General features: G+C 44.9%; 1 protein-coding gene across 1 annotated transcript in view; it reads right to left on the reverse strand.

Moving 5' to 3' along the window:
• SYNDIG1 (synapse differentiation inducing 1) overlaps positions 1-25,398 on the reverse strand; it is a 51,470-nt gene that overhangs the window by 20,715 nt on the left and 5,357 nt on the right. Inside the window, exons 2-3 of the mRNA XM_059469122.1 lie at positions 20,244-20,797; positions 12,291-12,428 (exon numbers count right to left, since the gene is read on the reverse strand). Of these exons, the coding sequence (XP_059325105.1) occupies positions 12,291-12,428; positions 20,244-20,723 (618 nt within the window). The 5' untranslated portion in view covers positions 20,724-20,797. The remainder of the gene's footprint in view (positions 1-12,290; positions 12,429-20,243; positions 20,798-25,398) is intronic.

A 25,398-nucleotide genomic window follows, 5' to 3' on the forward strand; every position in this document is an offset into this window, starting at 1 on the left:
TTAGTCATCCTGAAGAGTGTGTGGAGAAGAATATAAATACTTCCTGCCTTTCCCATGCTTGGAGAGCATTCCTGATTTTTCTCCATCTCTTCTCCAGCCTTTTCCCCTGCTCTGCTCTGCAGCATTGAGGAGCCTTAGCTGCCCTTCAGACATTGAATTTAATGATCCTGGTAACTGTGCCACACAATAGAAGTGCAGGCAAAAGAAAGAGGGAAGAGTTGGCACAGGCAGAGATGCATTGTGCTGAATTTTACATCAGGACCAGAAGGGTTTTTATTATATGATTTTCTTCTTTACAGCTCCCAGCAGAGCAGCGAGTGCACAGATAGGCTGTAAACCCATCCAGTGCAGTCTGTATAAATCACAAATATAAAGCCATCTGATATTCCCTCGTGGTGATCCAGCACCCTCAGCCCTGCCAAAGCCAGGGGGGCACATTATTGATGTTGGTAGCATGTTTCTGTTTGCAGAGATAAGAGAAGAATGAAGAGGGGGCACAGCTGATGCAAGGGGCCAAAGTTACTGGGGATTCCCAATACAAGACCAATATATCCCAAATATAAGGAGATTTACTCAAGAAATTTAATGAGGTCATGACAAAATGGGTTTAAGACCTCAAGACCTTTACTCCTAGCTGGGATTTTGCACCAGAAATGAGATCCCTGCTCCTAACTGTGCCAAAATGCCCCTTCCACATACATCCTGACACTCAAGGAAGCAGATGCAATGCCTGTGAAAGATGCTGTTTGAAGATGTTTCTTTAGGGAAAAAAAAAAAAAAAGAAAAAAAACCCTGTTTTGTGAGCTAATGAGCAGCCCTGGCAGCTGAAATGATCAGTGGCACATAATTTCATGTCAAGAGACATTTGCCTCCTGACAGCCATATTAATGGAGTCCAACTGGGTGCTGATGTGGTTGTCCTTTGCTGGTAGGTATGGAGATATTTTCCACAGGCAGACAGGCTGCAGGCTACTGATCCCTCCTTGCTGGGGCTCAGAGGCAGCCAGCTCTCCCAGAGATCCCTGCCACAGACAGCTCATCAGGGAAGTCAGGGTGTCAGAACTCAGTGCATCCCTCCAGGTGTCCAGAGTTGCTGAGAACCCCATCAGGGGACTCAGAGACCCTGGCATGCTGCCCAGAGCACCTGGAGATTTGATTTTGACCCCTGGAGCAAGTTGCCAGCTTTGTATGAGGATGAGAGAGTCACACAGGTTTGAAAGGTGTAATAACAAAATAATCACAGGGTGAAAATGTGGATTTTAGGATTTTGGGTATGGGGGTAATGGGGACAAGATGGAGGAGTCAGGGCGTGTCCAGCCTTCCTTCTTCTTCTTCTTCTTGTTCTCCATTTTCTGCAGTGATGTTGGCACTTTGGGATTGGTTTAGAGTAGAAGTGCACTGTCTAACACAGGTGATAGGCTTTGGGAATTAAGTGCAAATATGTTATACATAGTTTGTAGTATAAAAAGGCCACACCACCTCAGGGGTGGTCAGAGTGCCTGTGGCTGCCCTGCAGAGCGGACCTTGGCTGAGCAGAAAGAAAATTTTATAGATAAGAATTAATAAACAACCTCAAGACTGAAAAGTGAAGAGTCCAGACTCGTTCCTCAGTTGCGTGGGCCGAAGCAGAGACATCCAGAGCATCTTGGGGCAGCAATTATCAACAGCAACCCGAGATCAGGGGATCCATGTGGAGGGGGAGCATCTGTCCCAGTCCCTTCTGCTCCAGAGGGAAGGATTAGCCCATGCCCTGAGCTGCTGAGGCCCCAGTGAGAGCATTGCTGGGAGCGGAGCAGGCAGATGCCATGGGAGATGGATTGGGTTTCCACGTGCGGCCCTGAGGATAACGATTTCCTGTGGGTTCTCACAATGTTAGAGAACACAGGTGCCATAAAACAAGATGAAAAAGGAGCTGTCCAGCAGTGTAGGTGATGGTGTTTGCTCATGCAGAGCTGCACTGCCAGCTCTGACAGAACACACAGGGTTTCCAGTCAGCAGAGACGTCACAACAGCAGTAATGAATGTGCAAGGAGGCAGAGAGGCAGGCTGGCTTGTGTGTGAGTGCAGCTCCTGAGCAGTCACTGGTGTGTGTCTCTCAGCCTTTTCCTAGCGGCTTCAGGGTCAGAGGATGCCAAGTTCTGTAAAAGAATGTGATAACAGACCCTTTCTCTTCCACCAGTTTTGTTCTAAGGCCTGCCTTTCATGTTCTGAATTTCCAGCTGATCACCTCTTTTTCCTGCAGCTGTATTTGTTACCCTCCAACCTGATGTCCCCAGTCACAGATGTCACCCATCAGGGATGCTCTAGGTCTTTATTGTTCACAGTGACTCATGGAAGCCGTTAGCTTTGAAAAGTAGCCCACTGAATGCAAAAGGAAATCAGCAAAACAGCACATGACAAAGCAGTTGTGAGAAGTGATGTAAGCCTTTACTTGGTGCTAGGTGGCATTGAATTAATTCACATCCACTTCATGGGCTCTGCTTTCACACCAGGTGATGTACAAAAATGAGTAAAGAATCTTTTAGTATTCCCCATTCTTTAAGAGGACACTGTGTCTGTCTCTAACACAGTTTCCCCATTTACCATTCTGAATAAGAACACAGTGGTGACAGACAGATGGACAAGATGAACTTAAAAGTCCTTGCCATGTGCAGTGTCTATGATTTTGTGAGTCATTTCAGTCAGAAAAAGAGGTAATGAAACATTTGAATGGGGCTAGAAAGACATGACATCATGGCTGTCTTTGCTCTCTTTGGAATTAGTAGTAAATTAAATTAACCTCAGCCATTTATCATTAACAAAAAACCCCTTTAATGTGCTTCCCAATAAATAGATGCCCCTCTCTCTTAAATCAATTCACCAGAGAAAAGTGAGAGGCTTTCTCCTGCACATGCAAAGCAGAACAATGTGGTCCTTGAACCACTTATAGATCTTCCATCATGAAAAACAAATAAGCAGCAGCCCCACCACAGCTACATCCAAACACCAACTAAAATACTTAACTGCAGCCTTTAGCAGCAGTTCTTGTTCTGGCTGCTTAACTGAGCATCTTTTCCATCTGGGCTGGCAGAAATGCCCTGGTGAGATTCCCTGGGCACAGCTGTTTATGCCTTTCAGAGCACTGCTGTGTCTGGCTGGGTTTAAAGTCAGGATTTTCCCTGAGACATCCTAACTCACAGTGACACAGTTTTACAGGATTCACCAAAGGGGCCTTGAGCTGATTAAAGGACTCCCTATGATTTGGGAGGGTTACACAGACAAGGTTCAAGCCCCCTCCCTGCAGGTCTCTCCTTTTTCCACTTTTGATTTTTCTCCTCTCTTTTCTCCTAAAAGAGACTACATGATGCTGCTATGCATGTGGTGAAAAGAATAAATAGAAAGCCACCTTGCCAGAATTTACAAGTGGTGGTATTTCTATATTTTACCATTGATCCTCAGGCTGCAACTTGATAGGAAGAACAATCTTACTTGACACAATTAGGATCACAATATTTGAAGCTTTGGAACAAGGTTGATTGAGGAAAAATTGCTCAAGTTTCAACAGAACAAAGTCAGATTTGGTAAAAATAAGAGACAATGCTCTTGAGATTTAAATATGGATTTTGACTGTGGGGGGTACTGAATGTGCTGGGAAACAAGAAATTTGTGCTCTCAACTAGAGAGCACACTAAAAAGAGCCACTAAATGTCACAGGACAACATGGTCTGCACCACATTTAACAAAGTGAATCTTTCAAATATGTGTGACATCCTGAGGACACATCAGGAAAGGCCCAGGCGATGCTCAGGTCAGTCAAACTGAGGCTGGTTGAACACCTAAATCTTTAGCACAGATAATTTGGACAGTCTTGGGACCAGCACTTTGACAAGATCCCATGAGGTCACAGAAGTTCCTGCTTTTCAATGGCTTCTGTGTAAAACAGGGCTCCTAATTAATTGCTTAATTAGTTGCAGCCTGTAGAAACCTGCTCAGAACAAAGCCATCTGTGCAACAAGGTCAAGGAATGAGGACACTTTTGGAACAATGACTGAGTGTGGTGTCTTGAATTAAATTCAGAAACGTCAGGCTGGGACAGTTACTATTTAAATTAGTACCAAGTCCCACGTGTCTCTGGAGCAAATCCCACTTCCAGGGTTCTCACACCTGGGAGGATTGGAGTGCCATTATCAGCCCAAGGACCACTGCCAGCTTCTGCAGCACATCCTTGTCAGAGCAAAGGGAAATGCTGGGAGAAGCCACTTGGTCTGGATCTGTGGAAAATGAATTCTCCACAATTCCTTCTGCAGATTGCTCATCAGATGAATGAGCCACAAAAAGTCCAAATGCAAGCCAGACAAGGCTCTCTGAACAAAACTGGGAAGAAAAATTGCCCTTCTTGCTCCCACCACCACATTTCTACCCTCCTGGTGGAGACAGGAGTTGTAAGTAAAGATCCCTCATGGTGGTACACCTCATAATTCTGGGACAGACAGAAACACCCGCTGGCCACCATTGGGAATGGGGATTCCAGGTGATGTCTGGTTGGAATTGCACACTTTCTCCTGGACTTCATGATGGTAGCAGGATGAAGAAAGGGGTCAAGCAGAGACTGCCAAGCCCATCTTTCCCAGAGGATGCTCTAAGACATCTTCTCTTGCCCCTGGTCTTGCCCATCCTCTTGGAGGAAGCTGAGTCCTCCTGCAAACACGTGTGGGCTGGCAAGATCACCCTGACTCTTCCACACCACTCAGAAATAATGCAAGAAATGGCAAGAATGCTGCATGTGGAAATGTCATTGATAACTTCTTGTTCATCACAACCCATAATGAGTCTATTTAATACCAAATTGGCATGGGGGAAGGTTTTCCAACATGAAAAAGCTGATGTTTTTCCCACCCCAAGCAGATAAAATTGCAAACTGGTTTTATTACCAAGAGTAATACTTTCATTGCCAACATGACAAAAAAGGTCTTGATAGGTATATTTGAATGTTTTAAATGCAAACTGCACAGATGCAGGTAGATCCTAGTCCATTTCTTTTTAGCTGGTTCTTGTAGCTTGTCCCAAAATAAATATATAAAAAAACTTGATCTCTTTCCTACTGCTGGGAAGTCAATCAGTTCAATGAAGAATCACCATTGTCTGGGAGGCATCTTTGGGTGCCTAGCTCACTAGATTCAAATCTTCAGAGAGATACTCTACAGCCTGTTTGAAAGAGATGTGTAGATTGAAATCAGAAGTGATCAATTTCCTCTGCTGTGCATTCAAACAAAGTAATAATTCAGAAGTCTTCACCAAAAGAGATGCTGAGAGATAGCAAGCTGTATATTCAAGATTAGAATATAGCCCTGAGTCTCTGGTACATGATGTTAATCTTTGATAAGAATATTAAAAAACTCTGTGTATGTTGCAGACTGATAAAATATTAACCTCAAGCCTCGAAAACACCCTTATCCATTTACTGCTGCCTACATTGAACTTCAAGTGAGAGGGGCCTCTTTTCACTGGTCTTGTTTTTTAGAGGGTGCTGCCACAGCAAGAGATGAAAGAAAGGGCTGATAAACAGCACCCAAAGAACTGCTCTAGATGAGGGTGCTGCTCTCCTTGCCACAGCAGACTTCAAAGCAGATCATTCACCACCTTGCATGTGAAGACCTTCAGCACATCACAAAGCATTTTGGTCTTCCTTGACAATGGAAACGGGCATAGGGATGGCCAGAAGGAAGGGACCATGTTCCATTCCCAGGAATGCAAAAAGGTCTCTTCTTTTTTTTTTCTCAAGCCTCTTTCAGCCGGGCAGACAATGGGAGGTGCAAAATTATGTGCCCTGTTTCTGCCCTCAGACTGTGAACATGCTCCTTCTGTTTCCTCTCCTGAAATATAATTCTTCCTGGAAAATCTACCTTTGGAGATGGAAAAAAATGCAAGTATTTAGCTAAGTGATGATTACTAACAAAAGCCCCAAATCCATTTCCATAATCCTGCTAACAGCATCCCTGCTCGCTAAATTAAAAAAAAATGCAAAATACTAAAACCCCACTGCCTAAGACTAAAAAGTTCCTTAAACTTAGAATTGACTAAAAGTCAGAGAGACTGAACACTGATCAACTCCTGTGGGATATTTATTGCCCTACTCTTCTGATGACTCCACCAGAGAGGCTTCTGAGTGAATTTGTGAATACTACAGGCACTTCCAGCTTAGTGGCAGCTGTGGACTGGAACAATCCTCACATTCTCATAAAACTGTGACATAACAAGTCAATTGCAAGGCAACAAAAAGTAACAGCAGGATGAAGAGGGTGCCCTATTGGCATCAGGATATTTTATACCCTTGCAGTATGACTATATTGACAAGTCTCTGGGGCTGTATCTGGCTTAGCAAAATGTGTGAGGCATAAATAACTGGCAAAGAAAAATTCATGTACAATACTTGCTATCTTGCAGGATGCTCTTGAAAATAAAAAAAAAAAAGATCCCTCATCTCCTCAAATGCTTCAAGTTGGTCTCTCTCCTATCTCAAAACTTCCTTGTAATTAAACACCTGCATAATGAATTAAACTCTCCAGGGAATGTTATTTGCCAGCTACTTTTTCAATTATTTAAAATTAGCTTAAGGGCTAAAGCAATCAGGTCATTCATTAATTTAATTCCTTTTTGTAGCCGTACTCCGTGACTTGGAAATGAAACTACAAGATCAAAAGGACAAAGACGAATGAAGAGGAAATTATACAAGACACTTACAAAGTTCCCTGGCCCATGACCTCAGCCAGGATGCACAGTCTCTGCTGGTCCACAACACACTCTAAATGGCCATTTTCTTGGCAGACAAGCACTTCTCTGGAGACATCTTCCCAAAGGGAAGAGTTGGCAGGAGCAACGTCCCTGCACACGCAAAGCGCTGGCTGGCAGCCAGCTCCCACTTGGACAGATGAGAACTGGAGATGCTGGGAATTCATCAGCCCCACTTCAGAGCAGCTCTCTTTGTCTGCAGATCTGCCTGGGGGAAGGAAGAGGGAAAGAGATCCTCTTCTACCCAATCCAGGGTGAAGCTTTCCTCTCTTCTCCCAAAGGACCAGAAGTTGCAAAAAACTTCTTGAATGCATTAAGCCACACCACAAGCTTTTTGCAGAGGCAAAGGATGTCACCCAAATGTCCCATGTCACCAGGGCCAGGGTCATATATTTCTGAGCTACTTTTCCAAGCACAGGAAAGCCAGCACTCTCTGATGGTGACATGTGTACCTGGCTCCTTCAGCAGGCAGCTTCTCTCTGTGTTGTGGCTGGGAAGAGAAGCCTTGCTATTTTATTCCCCTCTGCCTGGCAGATCTGTCACAGATTTGTGATGGGAGTAAGGGGAGGAGTGTCACAGCAGCCAGCTGTGACCTTCTGAAAGAAGCCCATGGCCTGGTGGCCTCCCAGGGCCAGGGCTCTCATGTGAGTGCAGTGGCCACACCATCAGCACTGTGCCATCTCAGCAAGACAGCAGCACTGAGCTCCTCTAGGACAACTAGAGGAGTTCCTTTGCAGTTCCTTGTGAGGAGGAACTAATTTTAAACTATTTTCACTCATTCCTAGCACAAATGGATTTAATTGTTTTACACATCACCTTTTGCAGCAGCAAAACTGCAACAGTTCAGAAGGGTAAGAGGGCATCTGGGTGTGCCTGTACTCACATGCAGAGAGCTGGAGAAAGAGCTCAGGGATTTGCTTTCTGAGTGAGCAGCACAGAGAGCTCAAACCTTTGTGTGGCAGCCAGCAGATACTGGGCTGGGCAGCCCCAGAGTACACCCAATGCCATTTACCCAATCTCTGTGCTCAAAGCAACAGCCCTGCTTAAGCAAAAGAATTGTGAGACTTGGTATCTGGTCCAGGACAGCAAAACAAAGGCCTTTTATTTCCATTTAAGCTCATCATCTTTAGACAGCTCTTTTGTTCAAGCATTACTTGGATCAAGAAATAATGCAGTGTGGAAAAATCTCTTGAAAATGCAAAAGCCTCCTGCCTGCTTTGCTAGCATTGCTTCAGCAATGCTGACCAGCATATCCTGCAAGTATAGATCTTGGCCTGTCACTGCCAAGGAAAGAAAAATACCACATTTTTTGTTCTTCTTTTGCCTTTTCTTCTTGATATAAGAGGTTGCTGCATCCCTTGTACAAACACACGCTCCTGGCTGTGTGTCAAGCTCTTTATAAGAGACCATATTCATTTTTTTATGGAGTAAAGTGGGACAGATAAGAAACAAAGCAGGGTGGATGGATAAGAGCAGGGCATCACCAGCCAGGCTGGTGGAGTGTGGCACATCATTCTGCTGTTCTGTCTCATTGTTTTCCCTGTTGATGCAGGGACTATGAGCCACCTTTCTAAGGAACAAACAGCAGATAGCACCTGGCTGTTATTTCTCTGTCCTCTTCTTTTGAAGTTGGATGTCAAAACCCTATGCCAGAAAAGCAAGGACCATGAAATCCATGTGTGCTGAGCACTGAAACTCTGGAAAAAGCTAGAATTCATATTATTTTCTACCTTCCAGTGGAAACATGAACATTCTTTCCTTCTCCCCAGTGACTACTGAAATATGTCAAAATACAGATATTTTCCTAAAGCCCTTGTCTCTGAAGAGTCGATGAAATGTAACCAAATATTTCAGAAGTTATCATGAAGAAAGACAAGCTATTCTTTTTTTTCTGCTCACATAGGCTTTGTTTCCCTGTGAAAACTGTAGAAAATCCTTTACCCAGTGAGACAAGGAGAGCAAATAATTACAAAGCTTTGCATCCCTGCATGCCCCTGCCAGGGAGGTAATTACAGCAGGGAGCCAGAGCAACACACAGGCAGGGATTGCTCCCCTGTGCTCCCAGGGCACTCTGCTGCCAGGGAGGGTGGGGTGGATATTTGAGAACCTTAACACATGGAGAAGTGTGCAGAGGGGTTTTTTCCAGGTGTGTGTCCAGGTCAGAGTTGGGTGGAGGTGTTGTGCACGCTCTTGTTTCTGCCTGCAAGGGAGCAGGCACAAAGTGAAGCTCATTCACAGCATCAAAGGCTCAGCTCTCTCATAACGAATCTCTGTTTACAGTAGGGAGGGAAATGTGTGACATGGTATTGCTCTCGTTCCTAAAAATAAAAGCAGGGAGGAAAAGAGGATTCATGCAAAAAAGACCTTTCAAGATTGTTACCACCACCCCCCAGCCCAAGCAAAAGCTTGACAGCCCCTGAGAAATCATCTGACAAGTTCAATGGTAAACTTGACATGACAAAAAAGATATATTTTTAAAGTTCTTTCTTTGATTTATGAGGCTTCACACTTACCTACAATCTACAAAGCTAAAAATATCTTTGGAAATAAAAACTGAGGAACCCTCAAGACTCCAGAGGGTGGTGATTTATGAAAAAATAAACATAATGAGGTGGGTTTTTGATCACACACTGCTTGTGGGGAAGAAGTTTTGGTGAAAGACATAATTTACTTTCCTCTTTCCAAAGGTTTCCTTGCAAAATGCACAAAAACTCCTTTGATTGAGCTCTTCAGCTATTGACTAATGAGGCAATCCAAACAATGGCAAGCCTAAAAACTCACAAGCCTCATTGTGGAGAAGCAGATGTGAGAGAAGACAGGACACCTACCTGAGAGTGGAGCTGAGAGGAGCACAGGACTGGGCAGCTACAGGAGGTGGGAACAGACTCTTGTGGGAAGGAAAACACAAATAAAACCAGAAGGAAATAACTGGACAAGTGGGCAGCACAGTGGTGGCCTCAAAGCTCTTTGTTTTTCTGAGGGAAGATGAAAAGCAGCAAGTCTCAGCTTTGCTTGGGATAAGATCACCAGGTGACATCCTGCTTGGAAAAGTGGATATCCCAGTGGGGAAAAAAAAAAACATGTTGAGCTTTCATAAATTGCATTTCTGAATCCACTGCTCCTCCCTGCTGGCTCACCTGTGGATGCACACCTTCATTGCCACCACAGAGGCAGACCCTGCACAGCTGCATCCCTCAATACAGAGGCTCTGCAAGAAGCCCCAGGTCAGCAGCACACTGGCAAGAGCCTTGGTGGAGACAATAAATCCCACACAGAGAGCAGAAACACCACCTGCAGGAGCAACCTGGCTTTCATGGAGCACAAACCCCCCAAAATTCAATCATTCTGTTGGTGAGGAGCACCTCTGCTGTCTTACAGCATCCAACCTTGTGTCATTGTTTTGCAGTGTGACACAGGTGTAAACATCATAAATGTGCTGGCAGGTGATGCAAGAATAAACAGAGCACCTATGCCTGTGGAATGAGCTGTACTGCAGATGCACCTGCTGCAAACAGAGGCTTCATCTCCAAATGACCAGATTTTTAAAACAAAATTCGCTGCCAGTGCAGTATACTGCATCAAAAAAGCCATCCCCCATCTCTGAGTTTCCTACGTGCTATGATTTATTCCCAGATGGCCTTTTTGCTACAACTGCTCAGGAAACTTTGGGAAACACTGAATTTTCAGAAGCTCAAGCGACTGCAGAAAAAGAGGTTTGATCATGATCTTTAGCTATACCTCTGGCTTGTGATAAAGAAGGGGGAAAGCTGGACTATTGTTTTGAATTAACAAGTGATCTGAAATGTTATGAAGGAGTTTAAGTTGAATGAGCTATATAAACATGAATCACATATATGGTTTATGTGTCCAAGTATGAGTTGATATCACTGTCAATACCAGCTTAGCAAGGTGCAGGGTTTTGCTGGTTTGTACCAACTATCTCAGCAAGCTCTCAGCCACAGGAAGTTTGGACTTAATGATGGTTTCATTTTTCCCCCAGAAAATGCCAGTTTGTTGGATGTGGGGTTCTGCAGAAGACTCACTTTTTCCATGTGTTTTCCCAGGACTGTGATGGACCTGCTGAGTGGGAAGGCAGGGAGAGAAAGGAGCTCCCTGGGAGCTTGGGGAGAGGACAGAGAGATGTGATTTTGCTGGACTGGAACAAACTGGACTATTTTTCTACAAGAGATTTAAAAATTGCATTTAGGCAGCCACATTCAGCTGTTCTTCATCATTTTACTAAACCAAAAAACACCCAAGTTTTGGTTTTCAGATGCCAAAATCCTTCAGCATAGTACCAGCATTTTTCCCTGTATTCATGCTTTTCCCACCTTCTGTATTCTCCCATGGAAGACAGAGGTTCCTATGGACTCATGCTGGCTCCTGGGATCCTTCACAGCTGGATGGCCTGGCCTTTGCACACTGGTTCTCAGCACATTTAACTCCTCAGCCATATTGCTTTTTAGTATTAATCACATTGGGGGGTTTTGTATTTATTGGATCATGCTGTGCTTTCTTTGCTCAGATAAAACGATCTCACAAACAATCAAAACTCAAACAATCAAAACTTGTTATTTTCCACAGGACAAACACTAATTGTCTCAGAGGCTTCTCTGAGCAAAGACAGACTGTTCATTTGAAGTAAAAAAAAAATAGTTCTCTATCTCTTTTTGAGGTTTTTTGTTTTGATTTTGAAGAGTAGGATTCTTCAGATCTGAAGAGCCTTCTCTGGTTTGACAAATCAGCAGGGCTGGTAGATGTTTAGTGCAGGCAGATTAGAAAGACAGCTGAGAGGGTGAATGTGAAGGGTGCTGTGGAGCAGAGACTGTAGTTTGCAATAGGCACTAGAGAGAAATATAATCAAATGTTTCCTCGCAGTCGCTGATGAGGCTGCCAGTGTGACTCCTTCTCTGTCACCTCACATTATCTGCCCTGCTGGGAAACTCAGTAATTACACTGCAGACACTTATGGAGACATACTTGTCGAAACAAATGATGGGCACGAGGTGATTGCGAGTTAAGAAATGTTAAGACTGCCTCGTGAAGAAAACAAACCAAAACATAGTCACTTCTTTGGTAAAAAAAAAAAAGATATTTGCATATTAAAATTTGAAAGGAAGAACTGACTGAGCAATTTTTTTCTGTGGGAAAGGAAATGGTTTCTGGAAAGCAAATTCACATCTGCAGAACAGAAATTATTTTTATAATCTTGGAAGGTTATTCTAGCTTATCAGCTTGGGACAAATAGATCTGTTTTCCCAATGGGAAAGCCAAGTGTTTGAGCTATCAAGGGTGTTTTCTGTACAAAAGCCAAGTCCACAGAGGATTCTTAGCTGGACATGTAACCTGACATGGACCCGACCAACTAAAAGCTAAAATAATTTGTAGACACCTCCCTCAGCAAAGTATCTCAAAAGGCAGCCACCACTACCACAGACACACGTCCAGGTGGGGAAGATGCCACCCCTTGAACCACCTTCCACTGCCCTAGAGAATGTCTGGCAGGAGATGGTTTAACTTTACCTCATGGGACAGGTAAAAGGCAGCAATTCCCAGTGGCCAGAAGCAGCAGAGCATGGAGAACACAGTGAGGCCAAGATGATCCCTTGGTGGCATCATCAGGAAGTTGTCTTCGCTCTCGGTGTCACTCGAGTAATCGCTCTGCAGAGGCAAAAGAGAGAAACACAGATGGGCTGGTTAATGACATTATTGCTCTTCCTCTGCCATCAGCCAGTTCCCTCATCATTTGACCATTTCTCCTCTTCTTCCTCACCCACTGTGTCACAGATTTTATCACTGTTGCATGAGCTTGAAAGCAAGAAAAGACAAATGTAAAGATATCACTGCAGGCAGCTGAAAAGGTAGCCCATTAAAGGAAGGGGCTCTCTAGTCAGATGAACCAGGGTGAATATTTCCTTTTAAAAATAAAGGAGGAGAGAGAGAGGGAGAAAATCCACAGTATTGCTGAAACCATTCCTTGAAATTGTGCACTCACCTGAACAGGGGAGATACAAAATCAAAAAATGCTTTTGATTTTTCAGGTTTTTGATTTTCAGGTTTTTGTGTGCTGGCATAGTATCTGTGGAGGCCACTTTTCTGAAATTTCAAATTGCCTTTTCTTTCACATAAAGATGAAATGGGGAAGAGATTTCACAGGTAACTTTGGCAATGTGCTCAATCACAAAATTATCAGTTATGCTGCTTCCCAAAGGCCAAGTTGACTCACCAATGAGTTACCAAGGGTGAGAAAATAATTCTAATCATAAAGTCCAGACCATGCAGACCAACTGTAAACCAGAAGGATGAAAAAAATGTTTAAAAATCCAGAAAGAAATCAACAGCAAAAGGTACCTCAACTCTTCCAAATAAACACTCCTTTCCCCAAGCAAACCTTCCTTCCCAGCATTCTCTCTTACAACAGGACACCGCATCCTGAGCTTACCAAGAATCTCCTCCATTCAGAGCTCCCCCTGACATTGGGATTATTGATAATTTGGCTACCTAGCTCTCTGTCTTCACTTATTCCCTAATCTGCAAGGGCTGCACCCCAACACTGAAGAAGCTTGATATTAGTCTTGTTGAGAAGTCAGAATTATATTCGTCAGTTAGGGTTCCCTTCCCTTCCCTTCCCTTCCCTTCCCTTCCCTTCCCTTCCCTTCCCTTCCCTTCCCTTCCCTTCCCTTCCCTTCCCTTCCCTTCCCTTCCCTTCCCTTCCCTTCCCTTCCCTTCCCTTCCCTTCCCTTCCCTTCCCTTCCCTTCCCTTCCCTTCCCTTCCCTTCCCTTCCCTTCCCTTCCCTTCCCTTCCCTTCCCTTCCCTTCCCTTCCCTTCCCTGGCACCATTTCCTGAGTTTGTTGCAGAAATCAGGCATTGGAAGGCAGAATGCCACAGAAAACATCTACACAGGAAGGAACAAAGAAGGGAAGCCAACTCCATTTGTAAGGTGCATTTAAGATGCAGCTTCATCACAGTCTGTAAGTGATGAAGCAGATATAAGCCTGAGCAGATAATTTCTGATCAGAGGCAGCTCTTTCATTCTGTAGAAAAGCTGAAGTGACTGAAAGAAGAATAGAGGAAAGCAGACACAAGGTGCAGATTTTTTAACAGAGATGGTGATGAACCCTTTTCTGCAGTTGTAATGGATTTTCTATTAAAAAAAAAAAAAAAAAAAAAAAAAAAAAACCAAAAAAACAAAACCTTTTCTTAAATCAAGGCTGGCTACCCCTAAAAGCTATGAGCTTTACCTCAACTGAGACATTACAATTGCTCTGCAGACAGCCTGCCAAGCACACTGGAGATGTCAGACAACAGGGTCTGCTCTGAGCTACAGGTGCCAGCAGCCTCTGATGGATATTCAGGAAGCAGCCCTTTTACTCTTTTCCTTCAAAGCAACCAATTCAGCAACATGCACACAATGCATACAAAACTAATTCCTTGTGTGGCCCTGTGGGATCTGCCTTCAAATCCAGATGGTCCAGTGGTCTGGTTTGACAAAGACCAACACAATCCAAGTTAATATGTGCTCTGTTTCCCTCCACACAATGCCTGCTCCAGTAATGTAGTTAAGCAGGATGGCCTGTTCTGACCAGCCCTCTGCATCCTTCTGCTCTCCTGCAAGTGTTCTGAGCTCACCTCCATGCAGCAGATGCTGAAGGCAGCAGCTGGATGGAGGCTCTTCTGTCAAAGGCTGTATGTAGTTTGTCATGCTCTGCCTCCACACACTCACTCATCCCTGAGCAGCAGGGGGATGATTATTTATTATCTTTATTTATTATTTACTATAGCAATTATCTTGCTGATAACTTCTTAAGAGGTGATGTCTCTAAAGCCTGCTATTTATTTAATTATGCCTATTTATTTCTCTATACAACTTTGACTTTTGCAGTTGATTGCCTTTCAGTTTTAAAGGCATTTAAAGGAGCCACAATCCCCTAACCCTGACCTGCTGCAGCTCCTCTTGTTTCCCCAACTCCCAGTGTAAAAATTGCCCTGTCAGTCAGGCAGCCAGCCTTCAGAATGGGCTCACAGAGGTCTCTCCTTGCTTGGAAAACTTTTCCCATGTAACTTGGCAACACCAAAACTCAACAGGCAAAACCCCTCTGGATGTAGTTGCCCAGGCCTATTCTTCCTCCTTGATCCCTGGACTCTGATCACCTCCCTTGTGATGTTTTCTGGACCCCCACAGCCAGGCTGCTCCTCAGGATCTGGCATCCAGCACGTTGCCACTGGAAGGGGATCACTGCAGACAGCGATTAACAACCTGCACTAAAACAAGCTGGGACAAGTGCTGTGACCCTTCATGATTGTCCCCTTTTTGCTTCTCAGCTGACACAGCAGTCCTCAAAGACGTGTGCCAAATATCCACCCTTTGCAAATGACAGCAAGCAGCTCATCCAGGACTCCTGCCACTCACATCCCAGGCTGCATCCCAGAGACATGCCTGCAGAGCTTCAGCCTGGAAACTCAGGGAAGTGATGATGGGAAAGGGAATTGCTACCATTAACAAGATTCATAGGAGGGCACTTGGGCACTGCTGAAGGTGACTTCCCAGCCGTGCTCCCCTCATCTGGAGCTGGTTAATAGAGGTTAATATCCCTTGGCAGGGCTCAGTATCTCCAGACTTGAGTGGCTTCTCCTTCAAAGGAGAAAAATAAGTCAAATGCAAAGTGTAATCACTCTTGTAACCTGTTAACAAAGTGCCTTTGAAGGGGCTCAGAGATATAAAGTGTGTCCTGTGGGTAGGATGAGTCAGTGCTGTGACTGCATACCTGAGTGCCACTCCTCTTAGGAGCTCATGCCAGGGCACCACACCTCTGACAGCACACCTGTGCTCTTCTGAGCATATGCCATGGGACAAAACCACTGAAAATTACATTCCCATAATCTCAACACAGCCCTAGATGAGCTTGGGCAAGGTTTTTATGGCACTGTTTTCCTCCATTGCCCAGGTGCAGAACAGGAAAAATGCTGTACACCCAGTTCAGAGGAGAGCTGTGACAGCCAGTGAACTCATCAGTAAAACCAGGCTGCAAGGGCCTGTCTTTGGGTTGCAGAGCTCTCTGAAAAGGGAACTCTGCCATGCACAGCCCCCGAGGAGTGCTCATACATGCCTTCTGGATGCCTACAGCCAGGGGAGGCTGAGGACACAGCCCAGTGCAGGAACACAGGCTGGAAGCATTGACAGAAAGCATGTGTGATTTCATGGGGCTTGATGGGCATCAATTTCCTCAGGGTCTTCTCTTCATGCTGCAAAAAAATGTCTCAGGAAATGCTTGGGAATGGTAAGAAGAGTGGTTGGATGGAACAGGATCCAAATTCTATCTCTACAATTTCATGCTCAGGATGAGTTTTCACCACAGAATCCAGCAACTTCTAGTGGGAAAAAAAAGAAGAAATGTATACCTTGAAAGCACTGCATTTCTTTTCTTCTTTCAATCCCAGAACATTCTATTTAATTTGCTTTTAGAGATTGTTTCAGACATTGCTGGGAAAAAGTAAGAGGTTTTTAAGAGACAGCTCCAAGGTATTCTTTGATGTGATGTAGATGAATAATTTAATTTGCTGCCATGAATAGCTTGGGTTTCTCTAAATAAGCAATCTACCTAGTGGCTAGGAGGGAAACTAGCAGGAGTATAATATGACAAATGCTATTTTTGGATAAAAGATGGCACATGAACTCTAACAGGAGGGTATTTCATCTTGTAACTCATTTCATATTTCACAGCCGCCACATTTGACAAGTTGTCTGTCTATTAGTTGCAGCGTAAAGAACTCATAAGATATTTATAAATTTTACAGAGATACCTAAATAGGGAATCATTTGATTTCAGGGATGGGCATGGAAAAGAGAAGTTTAAATCCCTGACAGAATGTGCAGCCTTCTGTTTTCATGCCTGGAAACTGCTGGAGCAGAGCTGGGCTCTATATGCTAATGAGAGCTGTTTCTGAGAGGTTTTTCCCTTCAGACAATTACAATTTTCTTAGGGAGACTGAACAACACTCCATCAGGACCCGAGAAACACTGCTAGTAAAAAATCCCTACTAATAAGTTGTGAAATGTTACTGCAAGGTACAACGCATGATCAGGATGTCTCCTGCTCCTCTGCCTCATGTCTCATGTTCTTCAGAGTCCCTGGGCTTGGGAAGGCAAGAAGGTGTCTCCTTCCCAGCAACTTGTCCAAGACATGCTGAGCTGGATAGACCCATCCTGAGGATGGCTGACAGCTAACAGAGAAGCAAACCCTGCATCTTGGCTTGGTCAATTCTTCAAACCAAAACCAAATTTACCAAAATGGCTGTGCTTTTTGTCCAGAACCTTTCTCTACTGCAAAGTTTTCTGCCAGAGAAGAGCAACCTTTCTGGTTATCAAGACCCCAACTCTTTTCAAATAGGCAATCATGTTAGAAGCAGTCTGACCTGCAATAAAATTATTTTCTGCATGTATCGCTCCTGAGAATCTTGCATTGAGGTGGGGGGGGACTACACTACAAATGCAGGAGATTGATTTTTTGGCATTTCTATAAAATTAAATATCCATCCTCAAAAACCCTAGGCAGGAACTCTGGTATAAAACAGGCAGTGCCAGGGAGACATGGAGAAACAACAATGACTCACAAGCCCATGGCTGGTGTGTCTTCCAGAAGGCATTTTACAGAGATTTTCAAGCTGGGACTCCCCTGACAGGTGGAGAACAGGAGGTAGCCCTCAGTTTTCAAGAGAAAAGAGCTCTTCTGCACAAAGCTGCCATCTTTGCCAATGTTTCCAAAAAGGGGCTAGTTTATAGAGTTTTCTCCCAGAAAGAAGTGCCAAAGCAGACATGAGCCTTGGTCTGCTGTGACGCTCTTCAGCGTCCATGCCTTGATGAGCTGTGGCTTGACAATCAACATGACAAGATACACAACAATATCCTGTGCCACTCTCAGTGCAGACTCAAACCCTTTAGGACTCTCACAAGGGGGAAGAAAAATTTGCATCTCTGTTGTGTCACTCTCTTCCTCCTAACTTCTGCTCCCAGTCCTGCTGCTCACGCTCTCCCATCCCATCTATTAGTACCCTAAAAAAGCGTTTGCTTCTTGTCAGTGACTGGCAGGAAAAAAATTCTTTCTATACTGACACACTTGTGCTGTGTGATTCGGGTGCTGGTTTTGTGTAGCTAACCATCTGGCATGGTTCATCACCTTACTCAGTGACTGTTTGTCCTTAGGTAGTGCTCTTCCATTCCCAGAGTCTCCACACATGAATTTAGGTCTCTAATGAAGCTGTGCTTTGGCCAAGCCCAGGAGGATCTCATGCACCTGGCCACACAGACACAGCCCCTGTGAACCAGAAGACCACAACACAGCAGACATGTTTTTTCTGGTCTGGTGCTGTCAAATTCCTCTCTCCTCTCCTGCATGATCAGATGCATCTGCAGAATTTGGACCTTCCTAGAATGGAAGCTACTTGCCATGCTGAGCTACTTCTGCTGCAAATAGCTGCTCAGCAGGTTGGTCCTTTGGGATCAGGGAAAAGTTCATGTAAGAGTGTGAAAATCTCAGTGCAGCAATGGAGACAGACCCTGGCATCAAAGCAGAGGCTTCTAGCAAAGCAAGTGTTTCCAGCTAACCAGGTCCTTATCCAAACCATGCCTGGATTTCTCCTCTCCTATTTCTAGTGAAGGAGAATTTTTGATGGAGACGACAGCCCATGAGGTGGTGTGTACTTTGTGAATGTCTTATTCTGAGCACTTTGTCAGCACCTTGACACAAAGGTCAAGATGGTTGTGCATACACCCGTGTTTGTTAGCACAGTGTCACCCCAAAGGGTCAAATGAGACAGGGAATCTGTGATTCCAGATGCTCTATTCTCATTCAAGAACTGCCACATTTCATCTCAGGAGGTCTGTTTCCAGAGAAACAGGTCAGAAAGAAGAAGGAGCCAGGGAAAAGGATGCACACACTGTCAGAGCATGTTACCAAAATTTACTGTCTCATTTCTCCCCTGAAGATCAGGGGAGGATGAAGTTCTACAGCTGGTTTCTAAGACACAAAGCTCTCTGTGAAAAGCTGATCAAGTTCCTCCAGTACCACTTTGAAGAGGTTTTTGCCTTATGCTGCTCATTTTCCCAGCCTTTTTTTATCTCATTCTCCAAAAGTTGACTCAAGAATGTCTTCTTGACTTGAATTGATGAGAGTGAGATTTTTTTTTGCTCCCTGAATATCAGGCCAGATGTGTCAATAACACCATGTGTGCCGCAGTCACTTGTGTCACTACTTCATGAGAGAAACTGGGGCAAAAAGACAGCAACCAGGAATTTTGTTTTGATTAAGGAAATTATACTTCCCACAGTCAATTCTGAAATTCTGTGGAAGGGTGTGATTTGAGCTAATATTCTCACATGCTTCAGAGAGAAGATTTCTGTCTCCCTGTGGAGGCATTGAATACTGCATTAATGGCACGCACTGCGAAAAACACTTCCCTCTTCCCACCTTATCAATACAGAGAGAAAAGAGAATAAAAGGGAAGTCAGGGTCTTGCTGGATTTCCCCTGTGCTGATCACAGGGTGAGACACTGGTATTACAGGAGGCAAAAATAGAAATTTTAGGGCTTGTTAGATCTTGGTCCTAACCTAAAATCACAGCAACAGAGAAACACGACCAGTGTCCCTATATCAGCTGTGACATTCATGTTTGCTCTAGACAGCCAGAGGGTCTTTGCTAGGCTAGTAGTCTCTGACCAGTGGTGGAGGAAGTTTTCAGATCACCAACATTATGTTCGCCCTCCATTCCCACAAAAACTGGCAAACACAAATCCCTGTCACACTTGGGCCTCTGGCTAATATATATAAAAAAAGAATTGCATAATTTAAGAAAGAACATAGTTGTTTCCATAGCCTTCCCTGTTACTTTACAGTGAGCAATCAATGAGGCATGGGACTACTGAAGAAAACATTGTATTTGGGTCTAAAAAGTGTTTTAGCTCCATCAGAAAAATATCATTTATTTCAGAGATATGAATCCACTGCAGCTTGAAACCCAAAGACTTCTGTTCCTGCATTCATTCCGAGACAGAAATGTGTTGTGCCTGAGCCAATAATTTAAAACATTCTGCTCAAGTCAGGTGAAGGCAAGAGATGATGTTGGCCTGCTGAGTAAGATGGGCTCCATGCAGATAGACAGATGCTCCCAGCCCCAACAATACACAGCATTTAAGCACATGGGTTTTCCTCTGTTTCTAACCAGCCCCTTCAGAGGCAACAGGGAAATGCTGATCTCCATTAGGGCCAGTGGGAATTTTGCCATCTGTATCCACAGATCTGAGACCTTACCCAACAAATAAAGATGAGCAAATTCATTGTCCTAGTTGGAGGAGAAAGTGATACAGCTGACCCAAAAAGCAGCTGATCCCCTGCTGTCCGGCTCTAGGGGGTTGTACACTTTAATTTCAAACACACCCTCCTCCTCCCAGCCTTCCCCACATATCCCAAGTGACATCTGACCTCTAATTCCTGGAAATCCTCCTCTTCCTCCACCTCATAGGAGAGGGTGTGGATCTTGATGTCGTCGGCAGAGAGGTCGATGAATTTGCTGTTGGGGTACTCCAGGCTGTCCTTGGCGGGCGAGCGCTCCTCGATGAAGGTGGTCTCGCAGCACTCCGAGCCCAGGCCCTCGCCCCACGAGCGCAGCACGTTCTCGGAGTAGAGGATGATGTTGGGCCTGTAGTGGGACTCCACTGTCTGCTGCAGCATGCTGGGGTCCAGCAGCTGCTGCACGGGGTCGCTCCTGCCATTCTCAGGGCGCCTCGGAGAGGACAGGCCGCCTGCCCGGTGGCTCTGGTACTGAGGGGTGGGGTACACAGAGACCAGGCCATCCCGGCTCTCGGCCACCAAGTTCCTTGTGTTGATTAAACCATTCCTTTTCCCAGCCTCAGTGATCTTACTGTGCATCAGCACGCTGTTCTGCTCAACCAAGCCATCCATACTGGGAGGTGTCACCCGAGGCCTTTCTTTTGCCGTGCCCTAGAGCTCACACCGGGTGAGTGGCTCCCATTTTCCTGATGAAGAAAGGGAACAAAAACAAAGGTGAGGTGTAGGGGGATAGAATATAAGAAAATAAAGATAGTGTAGAAAGTAATCTTACCCCTAAGGGAGTTGCAGCTGGGCCAATTATCAAAGATTAGGAGCAGGCCTGACTTTAACAGGCCACAGTGTAACCAATGAGAAAAAAAGTGCTATAAAAAAAGTGGGGTGGCTGGTTGAGAAGGGAACTGGTGTCAGTTGGCTGCTTTGTGAAGAAGAAAGAGTCAGTGCTCTGAGGAGCTGTCCACGAGAAACAAGAAGAAATTAAACTTTTGTGATAGGAGACAACAGTATGGAACCCCTGCAACAAGATGACAACAATGAGGTCAAAGGCAATGAATTGAAGGACTCAAGTCAGCTTGTCTTCCATACAGTCTCAAGAGAAAACAGAGCCCCATATATGTGCACACCCTGATTTAGTTCTCCAAATATAGCTCCACTCAAGGAGGCAAAGAACACCCCCCCCACATCCATGGGATGCAAGGAAGCAGATGAGGTGAAATGTCTTGGTGGTGATGGGCCCCATCAAAGAATGGTTATGGCACCTGCTCCAGCCTCCCACAGGTACACAGCTGTCATCCTGGAAACAACATCCATTTCCTCTAAACACTTTGTATAAGAGATGGGGAAAAAAACCAAAAAAGATCAAAACAACAACAAAAAATATCTCCCAAAAGAATCATTTTCAGTTCTCAGAAACCTGCAACTGCAAAAGATGGGCAGGTGCTGTGTTCACCTGCCAGTATCTGCAGCCACCCTTTGCCCTTGGCAAGAGCTTTACTATCCTTTGAAAACCCATTTTTTTCCAGCCCAAACACTTTCTCACCAGGCTGCTCATTTTTCTCAGGTGTAGCCAAAAGCAAATGCCTTTTGAAATACTAATGTATTGGCCACAGGAACTGTAAATTCAGGAGCTTGTTTCTGGGCATGAGCATAAAAATTAAAGACATACTACTGGCTTCAAAGTTCTTCATATTAGATCCTCTAAGACTAAGTTATTAATGCAGGATTACCTGTCCTGTCCCCATTGTGCTGTCTGGAGGAAACCAAGAATTAAGTACACAAACACATAAACATACCTAATTTTTTTACTCAATGCTTTCTATTTCCCTTTAATGTCAGACAACCTCTAACAGAGCAATGTTTAGCAAAAGCCCAGTATTATTTCCTCTTAACTCCAGACTCGAAACACCTTCAGTCTCTCTTTTGGATGCAAGAGGTATTCAAACCACTGCTAAGAGCTGTTCTAACACCACCAATTAAGCAAGAAACTTGTTTAACATGCACAAGAGCTTGACCCAGAGTGCTGACATGTTCACATTCACGGCGCTTGGTTTAACATGCAGAAGCCCCATTTTTATTGTGTTGTCAAGTATTTCAGTGCTTCTCATAAGTGAACCAGCAGGAAAGCTACAGAAGAGAAAATCCACCATGGTGGGATCCCATGGAAGTTCCATGTGCAATGCAGGTAGCAGGATCATCCTGCTGGGCCTCCAGCTGCCTGACCACAAACATTCCACTTCCTCCTCCCAAAGAAAATGTATGAAAGTACATCCCCATGGGCAGAATATGAGAAACACTCATCAATTAAAGAATAAATTCTCAGACTATGTTCAGTTTCTCCCAAGCTGGCTTGGAAAATGTAAGAGGCCCCCTAATGTGTAACATCAGGCATCAATTCTACTGAAGTTGAAAGGATTTCACCCAAAAACTGCAAACCGTCTTGCAAACACTCCTATCCCTGCCACCTGACAAGCAAAGTGAAGTGGTCAGGAGGAATATGCCACAGATGTAGCAGAAATTGGAGGAAGACTCACAAATCAGACAAATCATCTCCTAGAGAGATGTATGAAGAGGTCAACACTTTGTCACTGCATCAGTGGCTGGAAAACTTGGGCCAGGCCTAGCACCTGCCTGTGGTCACCTCATTTCAGCAAAGTCTGGCTTAAGTAGCACTCAGGAAAATGCCATTTCAGGGCAGTTTTATTACATGCCTTGAAGCTGAATTGTTTCTCAGCCCTACCATGGATCTAAACATCTATATGGCAGGTCCTTACCTTCTGTGCATTTCAACCAGTCTTGTAAACCAATATTGCAGATTCTGACTGACACTTCCCCCTTGGTAACGGGCAAAAAGTGGGAAAAAACATCCAAAAGGAGGTGAGGATAAGACAGGGAGCATCCTTTCCTCACAGAGCTCCTCTGATAACAGGGATAGTCCATTGCTCAGGACAGGAGTCCCACATAGCAGGGCAGGCAGTGTGCCTCAGGGAAGGTCTGCAGGGAGATGTGGATGGCAGCATGTAATCAGGGTAAATGCTTTAACCCCAGGTGCTTTTTAATCTGCAGCTGGCTGCCTGCCCTTCCAGAGCCTGACCCAACATTCTTGGCCCTGCAAGAGTATTGCCTGATGGGAAGAGGCGGATGAGACTCAGGCCTTTTCAGGATAATACATTAAGAGGAGGGAAAAAAAGAGAAATAAATAATTATATTAGTATTTCTCCTGAAATGGGATCCCCCAGGTTGAGATGGGGGTGTGACAGAGAATGGCACATGGTCACTTAGAGTGATGCTTAGGGGAAAATGCACCTGTGCCTCTGCAGTGGCTCAGAGCCTTTGTCCTGCCTGCAGGGACCCCTGGACATGGATCCAGCCACTCCACATTCACCAGGGGCTTTCCTGGACATGGCCTGGGCCAAGCTCACATGCCTGTCCCAAAATTAAGATTGCCCCAGTTTCCAGGTCCCCTGCAGCCCAGAATCCCTGGATGGCAGTGCCAGAGCAGGTAACCCCTGACAGACCACCTGAGGAAACTGGAGGGTGCCTTCTCTGCAGGAAGCCAACATTCAAAGCAGAAAAAAGCTCTCATCACCTATGACCACAGTGAGGTTTCAGAATTATGTTGACAGGAAAATGAAATTCATCAGAGCTCTTGAAATAAGAAAGCTTTTCAGTCTGCTCCAAGATGCAGAGTTAATTTTAATTGGTTGGATTCAGGTTTCTTCTGTTTTTGCATGGTTTTAATTGTCCCACAAATCATTCAATGGCACTGAGGCCAACCAGAAATAATTCTGCATTTTCATACTTGAGACTGGAACCAAAAGGAAAAGCCAAGTTCAAGTTATTAACAGATAGATACATAATCAATATATCAACCTTCAATCTAATGTTTACCTTGGGGGTTAGACATTTTTACCCCAGTCTACTATAAAAAGTGAGTCCATTAATTACTTTAACCTTCACTTTTTCCAATTTCTTGGATTTTCCCCCTCCTCCTTTCTTATTTTAATAAGGAGCTGCGAGCAGTGCCAAGATCTCTAGCCTGCAATGCTGTGGTTTATTAAGCTATCAGTGGTGTTACAGCAGAGCCCAGCTACAATGAGGAGCTGCACTGAGAGCCACGCTCTGCTGGGTGTTCTGCAGCCTCCTGCTATGATGACAGTGCCTGACAAACTAATTAAGCACAGGGTGTGAGACTGAGAAATGCCAGGTGTAGGGAGGGCAGGGAGAGAACAGCTAAATGCTGTTGAGCAGAAGCCAGCTCTGTTACTGCCCACCATCCCAAAACTCCTTTGCTCTCTTGGCACCTGGCAGGATGCTGTTTTCCTCCTCTCTCCATGGGACTTTGCACAGCTTGAGGGCTCTTCAGCCTTCTGGAGACCCTTGCCAGGCACCCAGTGTCCTGTGTGAATAAGCAGTTGGGAGACTCTGAATGCAAACCCCTGAATTCTGAGCAAGCCATAGAGTTGGAACATTGAGCTGTGGCTGAGCAGCTCCAGGCACCTACTCAGAGCAGACCAGAAGGACATTCATCCTCACAGACCAAGCACCACCAGCCCTGCAGACTGGTTTGTTGGCAAGAAAACTGGAAGATGAAGGCAAGTGAGGCTGAAGGCAGAGTCCCCATCTGCTGTCAAAGCCTGAGGCTGTACCCTCTGCCATTCCCTGCAGATCTGGCAGGTCATCAGCCAGGAAAAAAGCATCAAAAACTCGTGTGCTCCTGCACGGGGCTGCTGGATATCAGCAGAGACCTTTTCCCCATGAAGGCAGTCAGGCACATTGGGAAAAAGCTGCCCAATGAGGATTTTCAATCTCCATCCTTGCAGGTTTTGAAGACCCAACTGAATGAAGCTCTGAGGATTGTGGTGTGATCCCAGAGCTGACCTCTCTGAGCAGGAAATAGAGCTACAGACCTCCTGAGAGTCCTTCCACTTGATCATGCCATGATTTTAATCCCTCTGATCCTTACAGATTCCCACCTGTCTCCCATGGTCCCCAAAAGTACTGCTCCCAAATCCCTCCGTGATGCTACATCACCAGAATGGCAAGAAGTGGCAACAGTGACCCTCTGTGCCACCAGCAGAAGGTGATTCAGCCCCAGGATTATCAAAAATTCAGACTGAACAAAATGCCCCTGTGTTTGAAGCTGGTTTCCCCTCCTCTGCCAGTGCAGAGGAAGGAGAGGGGAGAAATCTCTCTTGAAGAGCAGTCAAGCCCCACATAAGTTGCAGATTCCCTGGCAATGAGCTCTCAGGTAAAAGGGGGTTTCTACAGCACAGTGCAATAAGCTTTAGCA

This window comes from Ammospiza nelsoni, chromosome 3, assembly GCF_027579445.1.
Source record: "Ammospiza nelsoni isolate bAmmNel1 chromosome 3, bAmmNel1.pri, whole genome shotgun sequence".
NCBI classification, from domain to species: domain Eukaryota; kingdom Metazoa; phylum Chordata; class Aves; order Passeriformes; family Passerellidae; genus Ammospiza; species Ammospiza nelsoni.